The 27699-nt window shown below is 33.8% G+C and overlaps 2 protein-coding genes across 2 annotated transcripts; both read left to right on the forward strand.

Moving 5' to 3' along the window:
• Positions 1 to 3976: 3976 nt before the first annotated feature.
• Positions 3977 to 5500, forward strand: LOC110642370 (lignin-forming anionic peroxidase-like). Its single transcript, XM_021794390.2, has 4 exons — positions 3977 to 4291; positions 4370 to 4561; positions 4665 to 4830; positions 4945 to 5500. The coding sequence occupies exons 1-4, from the start codon at positions 4064 to 4066 to the stop codon at positions 5340 to 5342; spliced, it is 984 nt and encodes a 327-aa protein (XP_021650082.2). The 5' UTR covers positions 3977 to 4063; the 3' UTR covers positions 5343 to 5500.
• Positions 5501 to 7281: 1781 nt separating this feature from the next.
• LOC110642371 (lignin-forming anionic peroxidase-like) lies at positions 7282 to 8863 on the forward strand. The gene is made up of 4 exons (XM_021794391.2): positions 7282 to 7597; positions 7815 to 8006; positions 8105 to 8270; positions 8366 to 8863. The coding sequence occupies exons 1-4, from the start codon at positions 7379 to 7381 to the stop codon at positions 8755 to 8757; spliced, it is 969 nt and encodes a 322-aa protein (XP_021650083.2). The 5' UTR covers positions 7282 to 7378; the 3' UTR covers positions 8758 to 8863.
• Positions 8864 to 27699: the final 18836 nt, after the last annotated feature.

Genomic DNA, 27699 nt, shown 5'->3' on the forward strand with positions numbered 1-27699 from the left:
GTGCCCTGTCAAGCACAGATTTCTGATGAAAGTGTTGATGGAGTCGTTGGCAGAAGATAAATCTTCTCGCATTGATTAGTTTACAGGTTGGTATCCTCTCGATTGATCTAGGGTGATATAAAATTAACACTGATGGTGGTTTTGATGCAAGTACAGAGATGGCGTATATATGCAGAGGGCTGATTAGATCATGTAGGGCTTTTATTGTCTCACATTCGTTTAGGATTAGGTGTTTGTGTTAACTTGAGGTAAAGTTAAGTTCAGTTCATTTTTTACATAGTATTAGAATTTATTTTGCTTCAACATTGAGTTACTTACAATGTGTTTGCTTGTTTACACTCCAAGTGTTCATGTCTCAGGCGTGATTATTTTGAGAGTTTCGTATAATAATTAAATATAAAATTATAAATTAAAGAATATATTTGATTATCATTTAAATAGTTTTATGATTTATAATTAAGGTGTGAAGAATCAAATTATAAATTAGAAATTACTATATATTAAAACATATTATAAAACCACTAGTCTATATCAGTGTTATTAAACCTGGTTTGAAGATTGACTCAATGAAGGGACTAAGTGAATGGGTTAATGGTTCAATTAATGAATCATTAAAAATAAAAAAAATATAAATTAATTAAAGTTTATTAAATATAATTAATTAAAATTTAATTTTTTAAAACAAAAATTTAACATTTATTAAATTATATTTAATAAATTTTAATATTATTTTTAAATTTTATATAAAATTATTCAAGTAATATAACGCATAAAATTTTTTATAAATATATGATTCTCTTTTTAATATTTATAAAATATTAAGTATGTATTAAAAAATAAATATATTGAAATAAAAAATATATAGCTATGAAGTTATTTCAATTGATTTTGATTATTAGAACTTTTTATGAAATTTTGATTTTAATTTTATATATCAAAAATAAAAAAAATAAGAAAAAAATATTGAAAAATTGAATCGGCTAGGTCAATCAAATCACATCGGTTCACTGGTTTAATCCTTGGGTTGACCAGATCACGCTCGGTCACTTTCTTATCTGGTTCAATTACAAACTTAGATCAGTTTGAGGATTAGTTCATCGATTCATTGGTTCAACTGACTAATTTAATAGGGTTTAATATCTATGATCTGTGCTATTTTTTATATAAATAACTTATTGAAATAAAAAAACACAAAACTACTAAATTATTTTAATTGATTTTGATTTTTAAAACTTTTTATGAGGTTTTGAGTTCAATTTTCTATATAAAAAATTTTTTATTGAATACTTGAATTGGTCAGATCAATCAGGTCATATCAATTCACCGGTTTAATCGCCGAGTCAATCAGATCACTTTCTATAACTTTCTTATCTGGTTCAAATACAAATTTGAATCGGTTTGAGAATTAATTCATCGATTTATTGACACAATCGATCGATTCGATTTGAATTTAATAACTATGATTTGTACTATTTTTATATAAATAACTTATTTTGATGAGATTAGAGGGAAAATTAATCAATTCAATATACAAAAATTGACACATTATATTATTGATGACAAAAAAAAATCATAAACTCAAGAACAATATCGATTATACGCGATATAGCTCAGGAGACAGATAGTGATGACGTGGATATTAACAAACAATTAATAGAAAATTGCATATGAGATGAAGAAAGTCAATGGTTTTGTCTCAAAAGTCAAATCATGATTGATAGAATGAAGGGGAAATAATATAGCAATTTAAATTTAGGACGTGTCTCACACAAGGTGACATGTAGTTTAAGTTAGTGTAGAATTTGGTCTCCAATTACAGCATAAATTAATAATCTATAATTATTGCTATTTTCTATTTAAATCTCTTCCGAACGCCACTTCAGCGCAGCCGTACTATCCCAGTAATTATGCCTTATTTTGGCCGTTAAATTAGGGATAGTATTTATCCCTAATTTGACGCTCAAATTAAATAAATTATCAGATTATACAAGATTTTAATAGCCAAAGACTTTACAAGAGTCTAATACATGAATTTTAGTTTAATAGCATTAGAATTGTCTCTATAATAGATAGTTAGATAAGTCACATGGAGTTGATCACCATACTAATTTTATTTATAAGCGTAAACAACTGTATATTTAAAAATAATAAAAAAAAAATTATCCCTAAAATGATGAGATTTCAAATTTGAGTTTCAATTAAAATTAGAAGTCTTTTCAATTTAACTGTTTGGTGCATTTGATAGCCGATAACTGATAGTTATTTCTGTTAACTGATAGTTATGTTTAGTAATACTTTGTATAGTTACTATTATTGATATGTAAAATAACTAATAAGGTTATATATTATATAATTATTGTACTACTAAAATAAATATATAATCATTAATTTTTATATCATATATTTTATTTTTATTATTAAAATAAACATATAATTATTATTTTATTAATAAATAAATATATAATTATTAATTTATTATATCATATAATTTTTTTATAAATTATTATATCATATCATTTATTTTATTTTAAAATAAATATATAGTTTTTATTTATTACACCATATTTATTTTATTATATAAATAAATAAATAAAAATTAAATAATATAAGAAAATATGAGTAATCATGTAATATATATATATATCTTCCCAACGTAATATAGAGACATGTACAGTTTGAGAGAAGAGTAAAATGATATTCTTATCTTGAAATAGTAACAATTAATTGAAAGTGACTCTAATTTCAAAATTTTTTAAACTAATCTAAACATCCCATAAAAAAAAATTTATGTACATTGCTAATAACAAAAATGCACAAAACTTATGAGCTAAAAATGAAAAGGAATGGATATTAATTAATCTTCATAATTCAAATTCTATTTTTTTTTAATTTTTAAATATATATAATTGCTTATTAAAAGTTACAACATGAATCACATTAAAAAAAAAAAAAATTAAGAAGCAGTTTGGTACATAGAGACAATTAATAATGAAAAAAAAAAGGAAAGAAAGAAAACCCATTCACTTTTGACTTTGAAAGCATTCGGAATTTTTTATTTTTTCTTTCGGACAAGCATTCGGGAATCATTCGAAATTTTTTTATTCTGTCTTTAAATATTATTATAATAATAAATCAATGTGATCATCAATTAATATATAGATATAACAGCAAACGTGACAACCGACTACGCTAGTAGAGCTGGAACCTCTCATGCATCTTATTATTATTATTATTATTAGTCTGCCCAAACATGGCTTTCTACAAAGAAATGCGAGCGAAAAGAGGAAATCGCAAGAAATCGTAGCACGTAGATCTTGGTCTAGCTATATTTGATAAGGTTGTGCTTGCTAAATAATGATTATATAGAATGGAAGATTTGAATTTCTTCCATGAATTCTGATGTTTATAATTGTGTAACAACTAAATTACATTCGATTTGTTGATAGATTCATTAAATTTAATTATCAACATAATTTGTAATTTATTTGAGTATAAATTTAAAATAATTGATATGAAAATGTAATTCCAAATGTATTCTTTAATATTTGGTTTAAGTTTGACTTTTCTTAATAAATCTTTAAAATATGAAACCTGAAAAAAAAACAATTTTAATTATAATACTATCTTATATAATATATTGTACATTAAAATCTTATAAAATTTATCTATAATTCCATATTTTGATATATAGTTATATATTTTTAATTTTATAAAATATATGTACGTAATCGATGTCTGCAAAAAAATAAAAATAGTATTAAACTTATAAAATAATATATATATTCCTGATTGATGTATTAAAATTTAAATAAATATAAAGCAATAAAAAAAGACCCGGAAATTCATGGAATCTTAGATAGATAGAATAAAATGAGTCGACCACGTGGAGGACAGGTCACAACATTTCGCAGCAGACCACTATAAATAGGATATGAGGCTTGTGCTTCTGCTGCATCATCTTATTCCTCATAGCTCTGTTAAACTACTGCTATAGCAATATATCGTAGTAGTAATTAACAGCTTAATTTGTGTTATTAGGAAGCAATAACAAAGAAAGAAAAAAATGGCTGCTTGTCGTTCATCTTTTCTTTGCATTGCTTTGACAACAATATTGATAATGAATTTCTCTAGCTTGCCATCTCAAGCTCAACTTTCTGGTGAAACCTTCTATGCTTTGTCATGTCCTACTGCCCTGACAATTATAAGCACAAATGTTAATCTAGCTGTCTTGACTGACCTCAGAATGGCTGCTTCGCTCATTCGCCTTCATTTCCACGATTGCTTTGTCCAGGTAATTAAATCACTTGATATATATATTCAATCTCTCTCGACTCTAGCTAATCGTTATTTTATGAATTTTGTTTTTCAGGGTTGTGATGCCTCAGTTTTGCTGGACGACACGCCAACAATGATTGGCGAGAAAACTTCAATCTTCAATGTCAATTCTCTCAGAGGATTTGATGTCATTGACCGAATCAAGTCTCAGCTGGAGAGTATATGTGCGGGAGTTGTTTCATGTGCTGATATTGTTGCTGTAGCAGCTCGCGATGCATCTGTTTCTGTAAGTGATCATCACTTTAACCTCTTTATTAGTCTAGCTATCATCTCTCTCTCTCTCTCTCTATATATTGATGTCATCTCTATATACATATATCAAAACATAGGTTGGTGGACCAACATGGACAGTGAATCTTGGAAGAAGGGACTCCCTAACAGCAAGCAAAACCCTAGCAGATAGCAACCTTCCTCGCTTTACAGATTCTCTTCAGCAACTCACTGACTCGTTCGCTAGCAAGGGTCTAACTCAAAGAGATATGGTTTCCCTTTCAGGTTTGCGCCTTAGTAATTAATAAGTATTTAGTTTCAATTTTGAATAGCTTATGCTGTGTAAATTAAATTCATTATATAATGCGATGGCTAAATATCTCATTTGGGATCATATAGGATCACATACAGTTGGCCAAGCACATTGTGCCACCTTTCGTGATAGGGTTAACAGCAATACGAGCGATATTGATCCTACCTTTGCTAGCAATCTAAGAGTAGGCCTTCCATGCCCAGCTGATGGCTCCGGGGACACAAACCTTGCACCACTTGATTTAGTGACTCCCAATACTTTCGATAACAGCTTCTTCAGAAACCTTCGTGATAGAAAGGGGCTTCTTCAATCAGATCAGATACTTTTCAGTGGCGGAGCTACAGACAGCATTGTTAATGAGTACGTGAACAACGCTTTAACTTTCAGTTCTGATTTTGCAGCGGCCATGGTAAAGATGGGACAAATAAGTCCCTTAACTGGTGCTGCAGGGGAGATACGAAGTTTCTGCAATGTTGTTAACTGATTCGCCACGGAATTGTATTCAAGTGTCACAAATTAGGAGTTCCTGTGTCGTGCAATAAATAAATAGATCAATATCATTGAATAAATATATCATTGCAACTATGACATTAATGAATTAATTACTGTATGTCATTGTTCAACTTGTCTTTTTTGGAAGTTGTAGATAAGCAAGTGTATATTATGTTGCTGTTTTAATTAAAAAATAAATAAAATCGTTGTTTTCCTTTATTTGTGTTTAATTTGGTCACAAGCAAAAGACCGAAATCATGATTTCAGTAAGGGAAATTTACAGTAACAACTAATCAAGCTAGCATTAAGTGACGGCGATGCATATGCATACTACTAATTAAGATACTAATTAAGATCATAAGATGGGGTGTTTATTTGACTGAATTAATTTTTCGAAGTCTCAAATCAATGGTAAATAGTTGAATAAATATATATATCTTAACACTTTTTTTCTCCAAAATCAAATGCAATTTCATAAATGTACAAAGTAAAGTCATGGGTTGGAATTAATTGGCTCATATTAATAAATTATATAATTGTAATCGTGTTAAGAATAAAAGTTGTACCCTAATAAAATATATTTTTAAATTATAATTGAATTAAGTGTTTGGAGAAAAATTAAAAATAGGTTAAAACTATAAATTTAAATTGAAATTATAAATCCGAATTAAAATTCCCATCAAATTATGAGTAATTAAAGGAGTTCTAGATGAACATGTCAAAGAAAAGCTGAATCAAACACAGAATGTTTTGACATTTATAAATACATGCATGTAAAAAGAATCAAAAGCAAGAAAGCAATCAAATTTATGATTAAAAAAAATGTCTTTCTGACTTTGATTTTTCCACCATCATGGAACACGCTTTAATAATTGATGGTGAACTGTTACTTAAATCTGAGTAGCTGGAGAATGTAAGTGCCTGCAGGAATTATTCCTCCCACATCACATTCTCATTGCTCCATTTATGCTGAAATGAAAGTCCAAACTTCGAATTATTTATTTATTTATTTATTTTCTACTTAAACGGAAATGGAAAAAAAAATAAAAAATCTTTATTGGAGTTATGAAAAGTCAAAATTAATCATTTAAATTAACAAAAATTAAAGAAGTTATTAATAAAATTCACTTTTAAAATTATAAAGTTTTAAATTTAAATTATAATTATAATTAATTATATAAGAAAATTAAAAATTAACTAAAATATATACTGAAAATGGTTTTCAAATAAAATTTGAATTGGGATAATAATTGATTTTTTAAAATATTTTTTTGAGAATAGGGATTGATTAGAGGTTAATTAGAGATAATAATGGAAATTTTCTATCCCATGATTATCGTTTGTTACTGGGCGTCTGATTCACATTCAATAAAAACCAAAAATGCCACTATTTATTGCCTCTCTTTAATTTAAAGGAATAAAAAAGATCTAAATATTAAATTTATTTTATGCCATAAAGGTTATATCATTAAAATTTAAAACGTAGATAATTTGTATTTTTAGTGCTTTAAAATTATAAAATAACGATTATCATAATGAACTGCCATGACATTTTTATCATTTTATATCTAACCATTAATTTAATAATTATTTTTATTTAATATTTTACTTTAAACTATTATATGTATATAGAAAATAATTAATAATTATTAAAATAATTAATATTACTAAACAGAAATTAAAAGAACGTACTCGATTTCAAAAACAGTCAAAGCAGGCTAGGGAGTGGTTACAATTTCATTGATTTATTCCAAAAAGCACAAAGGCCTGGAAAAGTAAGACCAGAAATTTCATTTTAGCCGACTTAGAAAATATCCTATAGTACATTAAAGGCAACGACTTTTGTGGCGGTGCCTGGGGGAATAGGTCACAAATTTTTTGGACAGGGCACTATAAATGGGACATGAAGCTTCCGCTTCTTCTGCACTCAACATTAACAGTCCATAGTTTCATTTCCTTTTCTCTCAGTTTGTTATCAGATTTCTGCTGTACTAATTAAGAAGGGGAAAGGAAAAAATTAGCATAAGAATGGCCTCTCCTTTATCTTTTTCTTGTATGGTTTTGAAATTATTGTTTCTGATTTTCTCAAGCTTGCCATGTCAAGCACAACTTTCTTCCAATTTCTATGACAATACGTGTCCTAATGCATTGAGTACTATTAAGTCAGCTATTGATGCTGCAGTCTCGAGTGAGCAGAGAATGGCTGCTTCGCTCATTCGCCTTCATTTCCATGACTGCTTTGTTCAGGTAGTTCACAACAAATATACTTTGGTGGAGAAACTCTACTTCATTTGTTTAGATTCGGTTTATTATAGATGCATCTATATAATAATAGTTCTGCCTCACATGTTTATATCTTGAGTCAATCATAATCTAAGTTTAGATAAAATTTTCCGCCATAATTAATATATTTATTTTTGACATCTGCTGGAGATTAATGTAATTAACTTGGCATTAATTGCAGGGTTGTGATGGCTCCATTTTGCTGGAAGATACAGCCTCATTTACTGGCGAGAGAACTGCTCGCAACAATGATCAATCTGTCAGAGGTTTCGAAGTCATAGATGATGCCAAGGCTCAAGTGGAAAGCATATGTCCTGGAATTGTTTCTTGTGCTGATATTCTTGCAGTCGCAGCTCGCGATGCATCTGTCGCTGTAAGTTTCTCCAAACTTCCTACGCAAAGAATGTTATATAGCATATGGCAATCTAATAATTAGTATATACTGATATGTTCTGCATATATAAAAAACAGGTTGGTGGACCATCTTGGACAGTAAATCTTGGAAGAAGAGACTCTACCACTGCTAGCAGAAGTCTAGCTGATAGCGACCTTCCTGCCTTTTCAGATAGCCTCGACAGGCTCATTTCTTTGTTCGGAAACAAAGGTTTAAATGAAAGAGATATGGTTGCCCTTTCAGGTTTGTGCGTCAAGAATTCCAATTCTTCTATACATGCATGCGTAGAATTACATTAAGATGGCTAAAAACTAAAAACTTCATTGGAAAACTTACAGGAGCACATACAATTGGACAAGCTAGATGTTTGACCTTCCGTGGTAGGATTTACAATAACGCAAGTGATATAGATCCTGATTTTGCTAGCACCCGACAAAGCCAATGTCCAACTGACGAAAGTGGTGATGGAAATCTTGCACCACTTGATTTGGTGACACCCAATACTTTCGACAACAACTACTACTCGAATCTTATTGCAAGAAGAGGACTTCTTCAATCAGATCAGGTGCTTTTCAGTGGCGGATCTACAGATAGCATTGTTAACGAGTATAGCACAGACTCTTCATCTTTTAATTCTGATTTTGCATCAGCCATGGTAAAGATGGGAAATATAGACCCCCTCACCGGTTCTCAAGGAGAGATTCGCAGGGTTTGCACTGCTATCAACTAATTTCTCAACGAATCACTCAAATAGTGTCGTTGGTGTATTCTTTGTATATGTGTTTACTATACATTCTGCAATAAATGGTGGCGCAAAATTATTAGTAGCTTAAGAACTGTTCCACTTTAGGCATATTTCTCATTCATGTACTTTTAGCTGAAGTGTGATTAGACTTTCTCTCCCTCCCCATCTCTACCTCCCCCCCCCCCCCCTCTTTCATCGCCTCTTGTCCTGAAACAGGAAGATATTGTATTTTTCTGTGTTAAATTGCCTATATTATTTTGCAAATTAGTATCATCAGAAACTTCTCAAGCACTATTAATTAACCGGCCAATTTATTACCTTGCATATATGAACTAATTGAAAACATATACCCTGTTTACACATATATGCAAATAATTGTCCTCAAAAACAATGTGTATGACATTGCTTTACTGGTTATCGCCTTTGCTCTTTGTCCTTGCATCCTTCGCCTCGCAATTTTCTTCATGGTTGTTGTGCGTTAAGTTATCAGCTACAGCGATGCGCTGCGTATTAGCCAAGTGAGAAAGGAAAGCTGCGAAACCATGTGCAGAAAGAATTTGGAGACATTAATAAAACGGTGTGCAGCAGTGTTTGGGCAAAGCTCCCAGAAGATCAAGTTGTTCTTCTCAGTCTCTCTTGAAGAAAGCTTAGCTGAAATTAGTTAGTAGGCTGTTGTAAATAGTTTGTACAGTATTCTAGTTTCTTCTAGTGTTTTCCAGGAGATTAATATTCTAGAATCATTCTCAGCTGTATATATAACAATCATTTTCCACTTAATGAAAATCACCTTCATTTTTTCAATTCTGTAATTTTTCAAATGGTACCGTGCTGTGGTAACTGTTCTCTCTCTTTGTTCTTCAACTAGATCCAGAGTTCCATTTCTAGATCTGGTTCAGTTACTCCTCGACTCTTTGCTGGAGATTTGGCTTTCAATCCTATTTTGATCTCATTCAAAGATCTTCTCTGAAAATTCATCCAACAATGGCTAATGATCAGGTTCCTCGTGTGAATGACAAGACTGAGGAAGGAGTTCTTCATTTGCAGAACTCTGATAACTCTGGAATGGTGTTGGTGACTGCTCCTTTGACAGATAAAAATTATCTAATCTGGAGTAGGTCCATGGTCATTGCTTTGAGAGCAAAGGATAAGATTGGTTTCATAGATGGGAAGTGTAAGATGCCTAGTGAAGATTCTACTTCCTTTGAGAACTGGAAAAGGGCAGATAGCATAGTTACTCCCTAGATCCTGAATTCTCTATCAAAGGAACTAGCAGAAGCATTTGTATAATCTCCATTTGCTATGGATCTGTGGAATGAAATCAAAGAAAGATTTAGTGAGAGCAATGGCCATATGCTATGTCAACTCAAGCAAGAGATAAGTACACTAAATCAGTCTAATATTTCTGTTAAGATTTATTGTACTAGACTTAAGAAATTATGAGATGAGTTAGCTTCTTAAACTGATAGAAGAAAGAATACAATTTAAAAAAAAAGGATTGTGTATTTATCTGTGTCTTATTTATAGAGATATTAAATCTATTTATACATGAGAATATGAGCTAGTTTAGACAAGAATAATAATTACTGTAATTATACTACACAAATCTCTTATAATCATGCTAATTGCTATAATTATGTTACACAAATCTCTTATAATCATGCTAATTGCTGTATTTATGCTAACACCCCCTTCTCAAACTCAAGGTGGTAGCACAGGTGTCAACTTCAGTTTGCTTAAGAGATCCTGAAAGCGAGCGGGAGGATGCGTTTTGGTGAATATATCAGCGGTTTGGCTGACAGAGGAGACAGGAATCAAACATATGGTGCCATGAGCAACATGATAACGTAAAAAATGATAATCAATTTCGATGTATTTGGTACGCTCATGAAATACATCATTATGAGAAATCTGTATGACACTTCTATTGTCGCAATGAAGCATTATGCTAGAAGAATAAGTGACACCCAAATCAGTTAATAACCACCATAACTAAAGTAATTCAGATGTAGTATTAGCAAGAGCACGATATTCAGATTCTGTGCTAGAACGTGCAACAACAATTTGCTTTTTACTACACCAAGAGATAAGAGAATTACCCAAGAAGAAACAATAACCAGTTGTAGAGCGACGATCTGTCAGATCACCAGCCCAATCAGCATCAGAGTAGCCAGATAATACTAGGGAGGAGGTAGCGAAAAAGTGCAAACCATAAAAAAGAGTGCCTTTGATATAACAAAGGATTCGAAGTACTGCAGAGAAATGAGTTGAGCGAGGAGCAGACATAAACTGGCTGACCAGATGAACAACATATGAAATATCAGGTCGAGTAACTATGAGATGAACAGAATCATGTGAACTAGAGAGAAAACCAAGTTGAGCAAGAGTGGAACTAAATTTGGCAAACCAGGCCCTGAGAGCTTGTTTTAATCCATATAAGGCTCGCCGAAGTTTGCAAACCTTATGAGGAGAATGATAACTAGGAGGAGGATGCATATAAACCTCTTCTGTTAAATCACCATGAAGAAAGCATTTTTGACATCCATCTGGAAAAGTTTCCATTTACGAACTGCAGCAATAGCTAAGAGACTGCGAATAGATGTTAATCGGGTCACTGGAGCAAAAGTTTCTTCATAGTCGATACCATACTCTTGAGTGTAGCCTTTGGCTACTAAGCGAGCTTTGTAGCGTTCAATAGTTCCATCAGAATGGGTCTTGATTTTGTAAATCCATTTGCAACCAATAAGGGTCTTGTTTGGTGGAAGATCAACTGAATCCTAAGTATGAGTTTTCTCTAAAGCTTGAAGTTCGTCAATCATAGCTTACTGCCAAAGAGGGTCAGTACTTGCCTCAAAATAAGAACGAGGCTCATGAAGGGTTGCAATAGTAGAGTAACAGTGAAAATCAGAAAGATAATGAGGAGTTTCTCTTACATGGGTAGAACGACGAAGAGTAGTGCTAGGAGGAGATGCGCGCAGTCTTTGGATCAACAAGCGTGCAGATTCAACGAGGCGGTGTAGTTGGGCTAATATTGAGCACATCACAATCACTTGGATCAGGACTTGGAAACAGCTCTTTGGAGGAGTCAGTGAAAAATAGAGAGTCAGTATTGACAGAGTGATGAAATTTGGAAAGAGAAGAGAACATAGTATTGTCCCAAAAGGTAACATGACGAGAGATGCGTAACTTATTAGAAATAGGATCCCAACAATGATACCCTTTGTGTTCAATACCATAACCAAGAAAACAACACATACGAGCACGGGGTTCTAATTTGGTATGTTCATGAGGTTGTAAAAGAACAAAAGAAACACATCTAAAAGGTTTAAGGATGGAATAGTCAGGAGGTTATCCAAACAACTTTTCAAAAGGAGATAAATTATGAAGAACTAAGGTAGGAAGACGGTTAATAATATAAACAGCATGAAGAGCTGCTTCTCCCCAAAATTTTTCTGGACATGAGGCAGAAAGAAGAAGAGTACATACAGAATCAAGAATATGGCGATGCTTGCGTTCGGCTCGCCCATTCTGTTGAGAGGTGTGAGGACAAGAACGTTGAACAATGGTGCCTTGTTGGCTAAGAAACTAAAGTAAAGAAGAATCCCGATATTCCATGGCATTGTCTGTTCATAGAATTTTAATGTCATAAGAGAACTGAGTTTTAATCATTTTTGCAAATGTGATGTAAATTTGTGATAACTTAGATTGATGTTTCAAAAAATATATCCAAGTAAACCGAGAATAATCATAAATAAATATCACAAAATAATGAAAACCATTTATTGAAGAAATAGGAGAAGGACCCCATGTAACGATCGGGCTCCAACCACTAGAGGAATTGTCCGCTTTGGCCATAAGCCTCACGGTTTTGTCCCATAGGTGGAATGGAGAACTTCCCAGGAGGTCACCCATCCTAGGATTTCTCTCAAGCGAGCACGTTTAACCCTGGAGTTCTTCCAACTCTCCTGGCCATTCCACCAAAAGGTGCCTCTAGTTATTAGTTCCCCTATTTTATATATCATTACTTTTTGAACCCAAGACCATCTCCATGCTTTGCCGATGTGGGATTTGCCTAAGGGACCTTTCTCCCCCCCTTTCGGGACTCAGCGTCCTCGCTGAGGTTTGCCCCACCATCGCCCAAGAGGATACGCGAGCGGCTGTGATACCAATTGTAACGATCGGGCTCCAACCACTAGAGGAATTGTCTACTTTGGCCATAAGCCTCACGGTTTTGTCCCATAGGTAGAATGGAGAACTTCCCAGGAGGTCACCCATCCTAGAATTTCTCTCAAGCGAGCACGCTTAACCCTGGAGTTCTTCCAACTCTCCTGGCCATTCCACCAAAAGGCGCCTCTAGTAATTAGTTCCCTCATTTTATATATCATTACTTTTTGAACCCAAGACCATATCCATGCTTTGCCGATGTGGGATTTGCCTAAGGGACATGTAACACCCCTAATTGCATAGCCTAGTATATTTCACTGTTCCGGTGACCGGTGTCGGTCTGGACAATTAAGGGGATTAGAACCACATCTAAGACAACTAGAGAAGCCATAAACACAAATAATTAGTAATGTCCAATTAGTTAAGTATAAACAAGAAAAATAGAACATAAGAAGTTAAACGAGCCGAGAGTCACAGTGATGGGTGACCTTCTCGGGAACGACTGCGAAGTCAATTTAAACTCAAATTTCAAACCATAAAATGTGACGCCGCGGTCCTTAGGACTATTATAAAACAGTGAAAAAGAGAAAATCACGAAAAAGAATTGTTAAGTCAGTCAAATAATTAGGTCAGGGAGCCGGAAGAAATATTGAATTATTTGCAAGCCGGGATAAACCGGCGAGGGGCAATTTGGTCAATCGACCCCGAGAGCTGACTCCTGACCTAACTGTCAAATAAAAATGGAGAAAAGAAAATTTCGGAGTCGGAAATTAAATTAAAGAACTAATAGAAAAATATATAAAAAAAAGAAAAAGAAAAATGGAAAAGTAAAAAAGTTGATGACATCATGCATGACCTCATGCATGATGCCATAAATATAATAATTAAAAAAAAAGTTAAATTTTAGGATAATTATTGGTCTTCCATAGGTTAAATATTTGATAAAAGAAAAGAAAAAAAAATAAAACAAAAGTTATCTTCTTCTCCATATTGCCGCCCAAGTCTCTCTCCTTTCTTTCTCATTTACTTCCACCATTTTTAAGGAAGAAAAGCTTGGAATTCCTTGGTTCCTTTCCATAAATCCCCTAAATCCCAGCATTAAATCTTACCCTTAGACCTAGATAAATACTTTGGGAGCAAGAAGGAAGAGAAAACTTGGAGAATTGAAGAACTAGGGAATCTACAAATTGAGGTAAGTGCAACTTCAAGTTTAGATTCTTATTGAATTCATGAATTTAAGTTTAAATGTGATGAATTTACATTAGAAATAAAGAGCACCATGTTTGAATAAGGGAAGAGAAAATTTGGCAGCCATGGAACCCTAGAATTTTGATAGTGTTTAGTTAGGTTAAATATGAAATCTTGGTGAATTGATGTTGTATATGTGATTTGTATATTTAGATTGCATGAATTGTGATGATTAGACAAATTAGGGTTTGGACACTTAGGGTTAGAGACAAAAATGTGAGAAACTTGTAAATGGTGTCTTTGACCTAATGTGAAGTGAGAAATGGTCATTTGTGACCTAATTAAGTATGTTAGAAGTGTTTGAATTAAAGCCAAATTCAGAGGGAGTGTCGTCATGCTGCTGGCAGCATGACTAAGTCAACTTTGAAGGACCAAAAATGAAATTTTACAAGTCCAATTGGTATGAGACCAATTGGTAATGAAAATAGACACTAAATGACACAATTTTCATTTAGGAAGCATGCCCAAAAAGTGACAAAAACCTAGTGAACAAATTGACCAAAATTAGAAAATTGCAGGCTGCCCTGTACAAACTGACCAAATGAACAGTGTCTGTTCATTTGGTCATAACTTGAGCTAGGAAGGTCTAAATGACCTGAAATTTTACCAGTGATTAGATGAGATATAGACCTAAAAATTTTATGAAGAACAAAAACCCAAATTATGCAATTAACCAAGTCATTTGGCCACCCTAAATTGGTGACCCAAATCTGCCAGCACCAAAAATTACTCAGAATTCTGGGTTGAATCCAATCTGGCAGCCATGGTTCAAATGGCCATAGCTTGAGCTACAAAACTCCAATTGGGGTGATTCAAAAAGGAGAATAAACTTAAGACATTAGGGAACATTTTCAATGAAGAAAGTTTTACCAAATTTCAACAGTAAAGTGACCAATGGAACAGTGCAACTTAGGACTCCAAAATTGAAAATTGGCAATTTTGCCTAAAGACCTAAGTTTTGAGAAAACAACCAAAACTAACAAATTTAGTGACCAAAATGTGGTATGTGGGTGAAATTGGAATTCTCAAACCTATTAAGCCTTAGAAAGTCAACAATTTGACTTGAATAGTATAGTGAATAGTAACCCCGAAACACAAAATTTCAAGAACGTCGAGTTTAACACGTTAGAGCTAGGTAAAAGTGAAGTTAAATTTATTTTTGGATTTATGCTAAGTTATGGTACTGAAACACTATGAAATTATGTGTTTCAGTTGAAAAGAATACCGGGAAAGAACCCGAGGAACCGAATCAAGGCCAAGAGGCGACTCGCTTGAGGTTTGTGCACAACATCACTATGCTTTAAAATTCATTAATAAAGTGAATGAAATATGCATTTTACTTTTGCTTTGAATTGTTGAAAGTTTATTGTGACCTTATTTATAATGTTTTGATTTAAGTTGTGAAAATTATTATGTATATTTGAAATGACAATATTTAGCAAATTGTTAAGATAAGTTTTGAAACCACAGTGTCATGACCATATATTTGAACGCCTCACTAGCACGACTAGTGGAGGTAATTAGTTTCGAATTTTGATTCATTCTCTGGAGAAGTGTTGAGGTGTGCCAGTAGAAGAGGATGTGAATGGATATCCATATATTTGAGCTAGCTAGCCTTGTGATGTGATTTCTCTTTAACGTCTGGCTATTGAGATTCTATTTGTTTCGAATGGTATGATCTAACTGTGGGTTTTATGAAATATGATTTGATGCTTCAAAATGAAATTATTTGGGATTAAAATCTCATAATGCATGATTTGTATTTAATTCTCATGTTTAGTCAAATTTTTGAATAAATATGATTTAAGTTCTGCATAAAGATTATTTTAGTATGTTGTGCACCACTGAGTCCTAGTACTCAGCGATAGCTTTTATTGCTGTCGTAGATATAGAGATTAGAGGAGCAGCAGACTGAGCTGCTGAGGATTGAGGATTTACCAGCTTGAAGTTATCGGGTATAATTTATACCCTGCCTGTAAATATTTATTTTGATGCATGTAATGCACAGAAATGTATGGACATGTGAAAATGGGTCTTGAACAGCTTGTACAAAATCTGTATAAAATTCGTAATAAATTTTAGTTTGGATTTTCTTAATGTAAATTTTGTATGATGTATATATAAATTGTTATCTTTAAAGAAATATGAATGTATGAAATTGATTGACAGTACCTTGAGGATTATTGAATTTTGAACTTGAGAAATTGATTGAAATGATTGTGGAGTTGTTGAAATTGATTGAGTTTGATTGTGAAATTGAAGTAGTTGTTGAGAAAATTATTGAAAGTGCTTTTATTTCAGATATTTGAAGAACTATTTTCTCAAAATACAGATGGAATTCTGTCAAAATTTTTATAAAATTTGCGGAAAAATAAAATGGGCCAAAAGTTTTAACTAGTTTTTAATTTCAATTAAATGTTTTAAATACCTATTAGAAAATGCTCACCACTTGTTAAAAATAAGAAAATTATTTTAAAATCCCTTGTAGGGTACTTAATGAGTTATCGATAGATGAAGTTTGGTAGTTCATTAGGTATTCTACGGGATCATGTTATGCCTTACAGAAGGGTAAGGTGTGACACCCCAAATGTCATAATGAATTAAAGCAAAAGGAGTGTCTGAAGTAGTATTATTATGAGAAAAAGATAATACAGGTTGTTTTACAAGCTGACAATTTAAACAATTAAATGACTCAAACTTAAAGGTTGAATTTTACTGGCAGAAGCATAACCAAGACGAAGATGCCATTGGTGAATGGAGGAATTAAGGATTGTAGCTGTAGACACAAATCTCTGAGGAAGATGTAAAGATGCAAGCTCAAATAATCGACCCACTTTGCGACTCTCTCCATGAATCTGTCCCATTTGTGGATCTTGTACCTGGACACCATGTGGAGAAAAAATAACATTTAGTCCTTTTTCACACAACTGACCAATAGAAATAAGAATGAGTGCCAAATTAGGGATATAATAGGTGTCAGGGAGATGAAGATTTGAGGTAGACACATGACCAGTATGTGTGATGTTCATTTTAGTACCATTTGTAGTATGGATTGGTGGTAAGGAAGATACAGGTTTTGCAGAAGACAAAAATTTAAGATTAGTGGTCATATGATTACAACATGCAGAGCCAAAAAGCCAATAAGAATTATCTGGAGTGGCAGACATGGCAGCAGGAGAATTAGAAGAGATAACCTGTTTGAATAGTGGCTCAAGATCACTCATGGTGATGGCAGTAGAACCCTCAGTAGCAGCAACAACAGTGATAGAGGAAGATCAAGGCTTTGAGACATTCCTGAATTTAGAATGCCCTCCTTTTGGTCTTGGAGGGCATGTGGGACAATATTCAAGAATATAACCGTAACCATGACAATATCTGCATTCTATAGTAGGACAATATGCAAAAGCATGACCAATTTGATTACAATTCTTACAGAGTTGATTACCAGATTTCTGATGTGAGGATCGAGTAGTTGCAAGAGCAGTTTCAAATTGAGGAGTTTTATCCAAACTGAGACGAGTCTCTTTAAAAATAATCTCTTGAATAGCAGTATCCAATGATGAGAGTGGATTTTGATGTAGCAGGGACGCTCGAACGGCCTCATATTCTGATCGAAGAGCCATTAGAACTTGAATGAGATGAAGATGATCTTCATTGATTTTGGCCTGAGATATCTGATTCCAAATGGGTTGGACCTGGGCAAGAAAATCATTCATAGATTGACCTGCTTCTTGTTTCAGATTATGAAGAGTAGTCCACAACTGATAATAGTGGGCAAGTCCAGTGGTCTGATTTCGATTAGCTAAAAAATCTCAGATTTCTTTTACAGAGTCATAATTAGTAAATTGGATGTGGATGGATGAGACAGAGGTATTGCGAAACCAAGTGATGATCTGATGATTTTTACTATCCCAATCCTCAAGACGGTCAGTAAATTTTGCATCAGTTTCATCGTTCTCTCTTGTCGGCGTAGTGATATCTCCGGTAACAATACGCCAAAGCTTGCGACCTATCAAAAAACTTTTCATTCCTTGAACCCAAAGATTATAGTTGGAACCAGTCAGAACTGTTGCAATACGTTTTAAAATATCAGATTTCTCCATTGATAACAAGATGAGGTGAAAAAAAATGGTATAATAACAGGAATAAAAGAATGAACCAGAACAAGTTGTAGAGAGAGAAGAGAGACCCTAGAAACTAGAAATAAAAGCTTTATGGCTCTGATACCATGTTAGAAGAAAGAATACAAGTAATGAAGGAAATGATTGTGTATTTATCTGTATCTTATTTACAGAGATATTACATCTATTTACATATGAGAATATGAGCTAATTTAGACAAGAATAATAATTGTTGTAATAATTATACTATATAAATCTCCTATAATAATGCTAATTGCTGTAATTATGCTAACAAAAACCATTACCTTTTTGTGAATGTGGTGCATCAAAACAGATTGATGATATTAATAATAAGGATAAACGGATTCAGTTTTTAATGGGATTGAATGAGACTTATGACCATGTCCGCAATCAAATTCTGTTAATGGACCCTTTGCCTAGTGTTAATAAGGCTCATTCAATGTTTTTAAAGGTAGAGAAGCCAAAGGAGATACACAATGGTCTAACTGATGAATATAATGTTGCAATGTTTGTTAAAAATCAACAGACTAGTGGAAACAGTAAATTTCATAACAAAACGAAGGATAATAAGAAAGAAACTAGGCTTTGTACTTACTGCAATGCAAAAGGTCATCCCAAGTATACATGTTTCAAGTTGAATGGTACCCTAACTGGTTTACTGAGTATAAGCAGAGAAAAGGGAAGGGCAAGGTAAATGTTGCTACAAATATTGTAGAGGGCCAAACTGAACATAAGGCAAAACCTATCTAAAAGGCTAATAATAATAATATAGATTGGTCAGCTATGATCCAGCAAGAAATAGTGAAATACATGAAGGGGCAACCTGTGATTAATGTAGCTGGATGCATGGATTTCACTGGCTATGCAGGTAATAAATTCAATTACTACTCTTATAGCAAAGATGATATGGATGGACGCACATGGATAGTGGATACAGGTGCTTCATCACATATGTGTTATGACTTTAACCTTTTTCATAAAACACAGAAATTGCATACCTAAGGCATTATAACATTACCTGATGGATCTATAAAACATGTTCTCTATAATGGAGAAATTACTTTACATCCTAAACTGATCTTGAAACAAGTTCTGTACACACCAAGTTTTAGACATAACCTTTAATCTGTAAGTTCTCTAACCAAGACCTCTAATATAATGATTCAATTTTTCTCCAAATATTATATTTTGCAGGACCTAGTGACTAAGGAAGTGGTGGCTACTGGAGAGTTGCAGAAGGGATTATACATACTAAATAATAAATCATTACATACTAAATAATAAATATAAGTAGAGTTTGTCATGTTGAGAATATTAGTGATTCATATGAGTACTGGCACTCAAGACTTGGTCATGTACCCCATACAAAATTGTCTTACATACCATAAATAAAATTCAGTAATGTTGATCATCAAGTGTGTGAAGTGTGTCCACTTGCTAAACAACAAAGACTTACATTTCAGAAAAGTAAAATAAATACATCATCTATTTTTAACCTTATCCACATAGACTTGTGGGGACCTTATTCTATATTTTCTATCTCAAATACAAAGTATGTGCTTACAATAGTAGATGATTTCTCAAGGGCTACTTGGACATATTTGTTACGTGACAAATCAAAATTACATTCAACATTATTAGAATTTCTAAATATGGTTCAAACTCAGTTCCAAAAATCTATTAAGAAAATAAGGTCAAATAATGGAACTGAGTTTGTAAATTAAAATTGCACTATACTTTTCAAAACTAGAGGCATTATACAACAAAGAACATATCCATATTCACCCCAGCAAAATGCCATTGTAGAAAGAAAGCATAAACATTTGTTACAAATTGCAAGAGCTCTTATGTTTCAATCTAAATTACCAACTTGTTTTTGGGGTGAAAGCATTTTGACTACTACTTATCTTATCAATAGATTGCCTAGTTCAGTGCTTAGTTGGAAACAACATTTCAAATCTTATATGGTCAAACTCCATATTATAAGCACTTAAAGACATTTGGTTGTTTGTGCTTTGCTACAAACATAACACTTAGAAAGATAAGTTCACACAAAAAGCTTTCAAATGTGTTTTCATTGGTTATGCGTCAGGTTTCAAAGCATATAAACTGCATGATTTGAATAATAAGAGATTTATTATTTTTAGAGATGTTATATTTCATGAAAGGTGTTTCCCATATATGCAAGTACACACTAATGCAATTGATGATCATGTCACACCACTACCCAATCCTCATTCAGATTCTGTTTTAGATAATTCAGTGTCAACACCTACACCGCTTGTATCATTATCTCCTACTCATCCTACACCACTAGCATCCCAACATACACAATCTGAATCTACTGAATCTCCTATTATTTTTGCATGTAGAAGAAGTATAAGAATTGTTTCTAGACTTGATTGGTTGAATGATTTTGTAGCTACTATTTCTCATGATAATCCCACTGTAGATTTTCTCAGTCAAGCTTCTAATGGTCACCTAGGAACTGCAGGTACAAATCCTTTCCCCGATATATCCAAATTTCTTTCTCCACCAATCCTTAGTCATGCACATATTCATTTTTTAGCTAATGTATCTACTGTTCTTGAGCCTAAGTCCTATCATCAAGCAAAAGGGAAAAGTAATTAGGTTAAAGCCATGCAAAGTGAGTTAGATGCTCTAGAAACAAACCATACTTGGTTCCTCATTGAATTACTTATTGGGAAGAAGGTTATTGCAAGCAAGTGGGTCTATAGAATAAAGTATAAGCTAGATGGGACAATTAACAGATATAAAGCAAGGTTAGTTGCTAAGGGCTACAATTAATTACCTAGCATTAATTATACTAAAAGCTTTTCCCCTGTGGCCAAGTTGGTGACTGTTAGGGTGTTTTTAGCTATTGCAACTAAGTTCCAATGGCCAATTCATTAATTAGATATCAATAATGCTTATTTGCATGGTTATATTGATGAAGATATATACATGTTGCCACTGAAGGGTACACTAAGGCAGCAAAGGGACAAGTTTGTAAGCTTACTAAGAGCCTATATGGCTTAAAGCAAATTGGCGGGCAATGGAACAAAGAATTAACAGTATGGCTTTAAATAGTTTGCTTTTAACCACTGTCTATTTACAAAAGGAAAGGGCTCTCATTTTATGGCTCTTATTGTTTATGTTGATTATCACAGGAGCCACTGAGGCTGACATTATAACAGTCAAAGTATTCCTAGACGAAGCCTTTACTATAAAAGATTTGGGCTATGTCAAATAGTTTCTTGGCCTGGAAATTGCACCTTCATAGTCCGACATCTTTTTGAACTAGAGAAAGTATATCATGGATATCCTACGTGATGCTGGATTCACAAATGCCAAAGAAGCCTTTTACCCCTTTCCTAAGGGTCTTAAACTTGACAATGAAATTGGGGAATTGTTGCAAGAACCGAACAAATACAGAAGGCTAGTGGGACACTTATTGTATTTGCGTCTTACCAGACCTGAGATTTCTTATGCAACTTAATAATTGAGCCAATTTATGTAAACCCCTCGAAGAACTCACTGGGATGCAGCACTTCCTGTACTACAGTACTTAAAAGGATATTTGTCCAAAAGTCTATTCTTTCCCATGGATAATGATTTTCATATTTGAGCGTTCTGTGATGCAGATTGGGCCTCATGCCCAATGTCCAGGAAATCATTCACTGGTTATTGCATATTTTTGGGTTCATCGCTTATTTTGTGGAAAGCTAAAAGGAAAGCCACCACATGTCGATTTTTTGCCGAGGCAGAATACTGTAGTATGGCCACTACGGTTTGTGGGTTATAATGGACCAACTATCTTTTGAAAGAATTTCATGTGTAAGACCAATTACCAATCTATTTACATTGTGACAACAAGGATGTGCAACATGTCGCAGCAAATCCCATCTTCCATGAGCAGACCAAACATTTTGAGGTCGATTGCCATGTTGTTCGTAATAAAATCGCCGAAGGTTTTATTTCCACAGTCCATGTTTCTTCTAGACAGTAGCTTGCTGATTTGTTCACTAAGCCTTTGCTCACATCTCTCTTCCATGGCCATTTGTCCAAGATGGGACTCCCGTCTCCATCTTGAGGGGGGATGTTAAGTTATCAGCTATAGCAATGTGCTGCGTATTAGCCAAATGAGAAAGGGAAGTTGTGAAACGGTGTGTAGAAAGAATTTGGAGACATTAATAAAATGATGTGCAGCTAGGGCTGAGCATTCGGTTTAAACTAAACCTAACCAAACCAAACGAAATCGATAAAATCAAATAAACTGAATTTTCATATATGGAAAACCAAACCGAATCAAAATATGTAAAAAACTGAACAGAACCAAATCAAATTATTTCGGTTCGGTTCGGTTCAATCGGTTTTGGACTTCAATGGGCTTTTTAATTTGGACCTAATTTTTACTTTTTATTTGGACTTAATTTTTCCCTATTTGAACCTGATTTTTCCCTTTTTGAACATGATTTTTCCCTATCTAGAATCTAATTTTACATTAATTAACAAAATTAAACATAGAATACATGAATTTCCTATACAAATAAAGTAATTTGAAAATGCATATAGCAATAAAGCAAATATAAAAGTCCTTAAAAGTCAAAATTCTTAGTATTTGTCGCTTCATGATTAATCATCTAATAAATTCTTAGTATTAAGCTCCATGAATTTCAGTCTTAATTGACAACAATTTGAAAATCTTTTGAGCATAGTTCAAACAATCACATTCACAGTACATGTCAATAAGAGAATTAGGAACTGATACTTGACAATCTAACCCATTTCGTATCACATGAGCATGCATTTCTTTGCCCAATTCAATAGATTTTAACTGCCTAATGGAGGAAATAGTAGGAAGTGCAGTAAACATATCAGTTATGACCACAGATTTCGCCATATATCTCAGCAAATCTATGGACTTCTCAGGATAACCATTTTGAGAATATGCAGATATCATAATTTTCCATATGACACAACACAGTCCTTCTCAAGCATTTTTTTAAATATTAAATTTGCATCAGCTAAACCCCTCAATTTTGAGTACATTATTAGCAGGGCAGTATTCACAGATAAATCTTTACATAAACCACACACAACAATTGTCACGACCCAACATATGGGCCGGATCGGTACTAGGACTTGGGACAGCCTAAAGCCCCCAAGGCCCGTAGTAAGCCTAACTATTTCTCAACCCAACTCTAAGGCCCATTTGGGTTCAATTTCAAGAATTCAATCGAACAAAGTCCTGCCATAAAATGGACCATTCAACTGGGAGTTTTTGACTCGCCCAACCTGTAAACATAATATATAATAAATTGGGGAGCTCAGCTCACTCTCTACATAATCAAAATGCCATAACTCAAATGGGAGCTCAGCTCCCTCATCCAATCCCATCATGCATACAGTTAATAATTTTATAGGTCCAACATAACTTTTATAATACAGGCCCAAAATAAAAATAAGTGCTTCTAACATATGTAGAGTCTAAAATTTAACTCAATTGTACAAAATACATTAAATACAATTAATGGACTTGCGAAGAAGAAGAGCAGATTAGTCACAACAAATAATCCTCCTGTAGCCTGGAAAAATAGATGAACAGGAGTGAGCATTCGACTTAGAGAGTAAAATATCAATTTTTATCATAATCTCTATAGCTATCTAAAGCTAATGCACCCTGTGGAGTGATATACAACATCTTCATAATTTTCATACAATTCATATCATAACGGCAAAAAGGCAATTTGGAGCACTCACACACCCCAAACTGTCAAGCAATACATATATGAGAGCTGATCCCCTATACAGCACTCTTAATCCAACATCTGCCAGAGAGTGTCTCTCAAGCCGGACTTTCGCTTAATAAACCAAGTGCTTGGTCCCAGCGAGTATCTCTCAAGCCGTGTCTACCCTGACTTATCCATAAAGGACCGAATTCCAATGAGTGTCTCTTAAGCCGTGTCTACCCGTCCTGTCCACACTCAATACCATACCACACGCACGCCAACGCACACACACTGCTCCAAATTACCACAAACAACATCCATAACACTTTATCAATTTAAAATGCAACATAAATCATGCCTAATATTTAACTACATAGATATATATTTATAAGTGATGCATGGGCATGCTTAAACATGTAACAATATCGAAATTACAATTAAAATTAATATTTCACTCACATACTTGACCGAAGTCACTGCGGCGGCTGGGCGGAGTAGGAAGGCTGTCCTGGCTCATCTGAAAATTTCATAGTAATTATTCAATATATTTGACTCGATACAAGCTTGTAAAAGATCAAATACACCCTAGGTCATGCCGAAAATCCGGCAGAGTCTCTCTTATACCTATGACCTACCCAACCTGCAAAAGGGTTCAAAATACACTTCTATATCCACAAATCACTCATTCACTACTCAATCACATCACATGACCCCTCCTGGGTCCATCCAAACAATCAATAATCACAATGTGAAAAATTACAGTTTAATCCTTATAATTAACCCCTTTTGCAAAAACTACCCATATGAGCTCTAAAAATTCTAAAACTTTGCCTCGCGGTCCTTAGCAATATTACTAAGCTAATGCAAAAGAAATTATAATTTTATAAGCTACCACGAATATTTTATATATTTTTAATCGAATTCAAGAACTAGATAATTGAGAAAAAGTAAAGTTCGGGTTTACCTATGCCGATTCTAACCCCAGGAACGAGTTCAGGACGTCTGACAATGGTGGGGTAGCTAAAATCTCGACCCAATTCCGAGGCTTTTTCGGTAGCTTGTCTGCTGGGCCCAAAATTTATAGACCCGGACAACCATTGAATTTCCATGAATTGAATGTACCTACACAAAGCCCACAATACGAGGGTTAGTACATAATTTTTATGGAATTTTCTAAGCTCCTTTAGTGCTCTAAAAAACACTACAAAGTTTTGCAGGACCCACCGAAAAATGATGTCGGAAAATTTTGAAATTGGTATTGCCTTGAAGCTCTCGTTGAGTGAATCACTCAGGTACTCTCGGTTTTCTCGTGGGGTTCACGGTTTGCAAGAAATTTAGCCCAAAAATCGAAATGGGCTAAAATTTTCCGGACAAAAATTGGGTAAATCGCTCGATGGATTTTGGTGTTCTTAGTGTCTATGGAAAGCTCTCGAGGTGTAGAAGTGTTTTGGGGTAAGACTCGGTCCAATTAGTGGCCGAATTAGCCAGAATTGGCCTAGGAAGGTGAAACGGCGCGTGCGCGCTGGGTGGGTTTCGCGCGATGTTTCCGGCGGCCTAGAGGCTTACTGGCTGTAGGGGAGAGGTGGGGAAGGTGCGCCGGAGTGTGGGGGAGGGCTGGGTAGCGGCTGGCCGGCGAGGGGCGGAGGGAGGAGAGAGAAAACAAGAGAGAGAGAGAGAGGACGTCGGGGACGCGCGAAGAGGAAAGAAAAAGAGGAAGAGGGCCGATCGGATTCGACCGGTCCGATCCGGTCCAGTTCGATTCGGTCGGTCCGATTTAGGATACAAAAATTTAAATTTTCACTCTGTCTTGGGACCGAAAACGAGGCCCAAAAATTCTGAAAAAAATTCTAGAAAACTCAGAAAAATTCGTAGTGTCCAAATATATTTTTAGTTTTGCTACGTGGTATTTAAATTAATTTTTAAAAATCATCAAAATTTTATATTTTTGAAAAATCGAACTTGTAGACCCTTATTTTGTGATGAGTATGTGCATTGAGGCCGTGGGAAACCCGATGATGAAAAATTATATGACCGTAAGATATAATTGGAGGCATGGAGCTGAATTATTAATTCCATAGCATGATCATGAAAAAATAAAAATAATAATAAAGTTTTGGAAAAATTAATTTAATTAAATTTAAATAAAATTTTATTTTGTTTAAATTTAATATGGGTAGTTCTTAAATGGATCTAATTAAGTTTAATTGGGCTCCATGGGCCCAAGAAAGCCTAGTTAGGAATTTTAAATGGGACCCATTTAGTTATTTTCTAAAAATTAAAATAATAAAATAACTCTCTCCTCCTTGGCCCCACTCTCTTCCTCACTCCCTATTGGTGTCACCCCCTTTTTCTCTCTTTTTATTGGTTGGAATACCTTACCCATATTCCAGTCTCATCCAAATTCATCAATCCTAGCCATTTAAGTTATCTGAACTTTATCACACTAGGACTTCAAACCCTAACACACCTCTTCCTCACTCCCTATTGGTGCCTTCCATTTTTTTCTGTCTTCCTATTGGTTGAAACACCTCACCCATATCCCAGTCTTATTCGAATTCTACAATCGTAGTTGTTTAAGTCATCTAAACTTTATCACCCTAAGACTTCAAACCTTATCACACCTCTCTCCCAAAACCCTATAAATACCCTACTAGAGAAGGGAAGAAGAGGAGGTGGTGGAAAAGAGGGAGAAAAAATTCAGAGTTATTTAGAGATATTTCAGAGCTATAGGAAATTTAGAGATATTCAATACTCTTTGAATTCTTCCTTATTTTTTCTTTTCTTCAAGAAGATTTTCATATAAGATTTCTGGAAGGTCAGTTTTTATTGTTTTCTTTTCAAGATCTATGCCACACAGTATTTTAATTCTATGCTCTTTGTCTTCAATTTATTTTATATGTTCATATAGATCATGTAATCATGTTCAATTTGAGGGGATACACAACTCTGCACATGTTTAGTTTCTGTCTTTCGTATTTTTATTATTTTTCTTTATCTTCTAAATTTGTAAAAAATTTGTAAAAATTATATTCATATTCTACACGAAATTTCATTAATTTTAGGCTCAAGAATCACTAAAAAAGCTTTAATATTTTGTAAGTTATGGCTGTTTGAAGTTAGGGTTCCTATAAAATCTGATTTGTAGGATATCCGACTTGTGGAGCCCATATCATGTCAAGCAAGTAAACATTATTAGATCTATTGGCAATGAACAATGTGTCATTTTCTAAGTTATTAATTATACATAGAGAAGAAGTAAACTTTACCTCAAAACCTTTATTACAAAGTTAGCTTACACTTAGCAAGTTGTATTTCAAACCTTCAACAAGCGATACATCTTCAATATAAGGTTTGGTTCCAATTGTGCCATTTCCAATTATTTTTCCTTTCCCTTTATCTCCAAATTTTACATATCCTCCATCTTTCATTGTAATTTTTGAAAACTTTTCCTTTTCACTGGTCATGTGCTTTGAGCAACCACTATCTATATACCATTTTTCACTTTTCTTCATCCCTTTGAAACAAACCTCATTGTCACTTTCTTCTTCCTTTAGTGAACTCTCGAATTTCTCTTCAAGTGCCATCATACAAAGAAGAGCAGTTTCTTTGTCACTTGATTCATCATTTGAAGATTCTTCACTGTT

This window comes from Hevea brasiliensis, chromosome 16, assembly GCF_030052815.1.
Source record: "Hevea brasiliensis isolate MT/VB/25A 57/8 chromosome 16, ASM3005281v1, whole genome shotgun sequence".
Lineage (NCBI taxonomy): Eukaryota > Viridiplantae > Streptophyta > Magnoliopsida > Malpighiales > Euphorbiaceae > Hevea > Hevea brasiliensis.